This window comes from Protobothrops mucrosquamatus, unplaced genomic scaffold (assembly GCF_001527695.2).
Source record: "Protobothrops mucrosquamatus isolate PMUCROS unplaced genomic scaffold, P.Mucros_1.0 scaffold4811, whole genome shotgun sequence".
Lineage (NCBI taxonomy): Eukaryota > Metazoa > Chordata > Lepidosauria > Squamata > Viperidae > Protobothrops > Protobothrops mucrosquamatus.
The window spans coordinates 62,151-63,544 of record NW_015390701.1 but is presented as its reverse complement, the minus strand read 5'-3'; the positions used below and the strand labels follow the sequence as shown (position 1 = coordinate 63,544).

General features: G+C 55.8%; 1 protein-coding gene across 1 annotated transcript in view; it reads left to right on the top strand.

The window, feature by feature from the left end:
* Positions 1-1,394, top strand: part of GON4L (gon-4 like) — a 28,726-nt gene that overhangs the window by 7,345 nt on the left and 19,987 nt on the right. Inside the window, exons 8-9 of the mRNA XM_029286750.1 lie at positions 131-328; positions 1,175-1,367. Coding sequence (XP_029142583.1) covers positions 131-328; positions 1,175-1,367 — 391 coding nt within the window. The remainder of the gene's footprint in view (positions 1-130; positions 329-1,174; positions 1,368-1,394) is intronic.

Sequence of the window (1,394 nt, the reverse complement as noted above, 5' to 3'; positions counted from 1 at the left end):
CGACGGTTGTAAAACCGAGAGCGGCGTTTACGTACGGTAGTTTGCAAGGCGAAAAAAAAAAAGCACCGGTGCTCCCTGTAGAAGGGATTGACGGATAAATGAGGACTGAGCAGGAACGTGAACCGCCCAGGACGCCCGCTTTGTGCTTCTCCAGGCCGAGAAGGGCTGCCCCCCTCCCGTCCAGCGACACGTCAGTGCCAAAGTCACGCCCATGGGCCCGCCCCCGCCCCCCAAGCCGAAGCAAAACAAGGACAGCGTGTTCATGGAGAGGCTGCATGCCGTTGACGAGGAACTGGCCTCCAGCCCCGTCTGCATGGATTCCTACCAGGTAAGAACTGGCAAATGCACCTGCTGAAAAAGGCCCACCTTCCAGGTCCATCTCTTACCCGCTCCCTGGGAAACACCCCTTGGGTCCTACAGGAATGTTTGTGATTTTGATAGGTTTTTTATCCCGCTTTTGTCACTTTGTAAGGAAGTCAAGGGGGCGGGCGTACCGAATACTTCTTCCTTCTCCGGTTTTCCCCACAACAATAACAACTCTTTGGAGGTGGGTTGGGTGGAGAGGGAGGGGTTGGCCCCCAAAATCACCCAGCCAGCTTTCGCGGCTAAAGGGGAACTAGAACTCACCGTCTCCTGGTGATCGGCCCAAAGCCACCCAGGTGGCTTTCGTGCCTAAGGCGGGACTAGAACTCATTTTCTCCTGGTGATCGGCCCAAAGCCACCCAGATGGCTTCCATGCCTAAGGCGGGACTAGAACTCACCGTCTCCTGGTGATCGGCCCAAAGTCACTCTGATGGTTTTCATGCCTAAGGCAGGACTAGAATTCACCGTCTCCTGGTGATCGGGTCAACGTCACCCAAGATGGTTTTCATGCGTAAGACGGGACTAGAACTCACCGTCTCCTGGCGATTGGTCCCACAGTCACCCAGCTGGCTTTCATGCATAAGGCAGGACTAGAACTCAGCGTCTCCTGGCGATCGGCCCAAAGTCACCCAGCTGATTTTCCTGCTTAAGGTGGGACTACAACTCGCAGCCTCTGGAGGATTGGCTAAAAGGCAACTGGCTGGCTTTCCTGTCTAAGGCAGGATTAGAACTCGAGTCTTTACCTGATTATTAGTTGCGAACGGGAAGTGCTTCAGCTGCCGGAATTCTTCTCACCACCTTCCCTTCCCAGCCTTTGGAAGACAGCTTAATTGCCTTCCGCACGCGCTCCAAGCGGCCGCTGAAGGACGTGCCTCTCGGTCAGTTGGAGGCCGAGCTTCGCGCTCCGGACATCACGCCGGACATGTACGACCCCAACACAGCAGACGACGAGGAGTGGAAGAGGTGGCTGGGCGGCTTGATGAACGCCGACGTGGAAAACGAAGGCAAGGAGGGTTGTCTGAATTCGACTT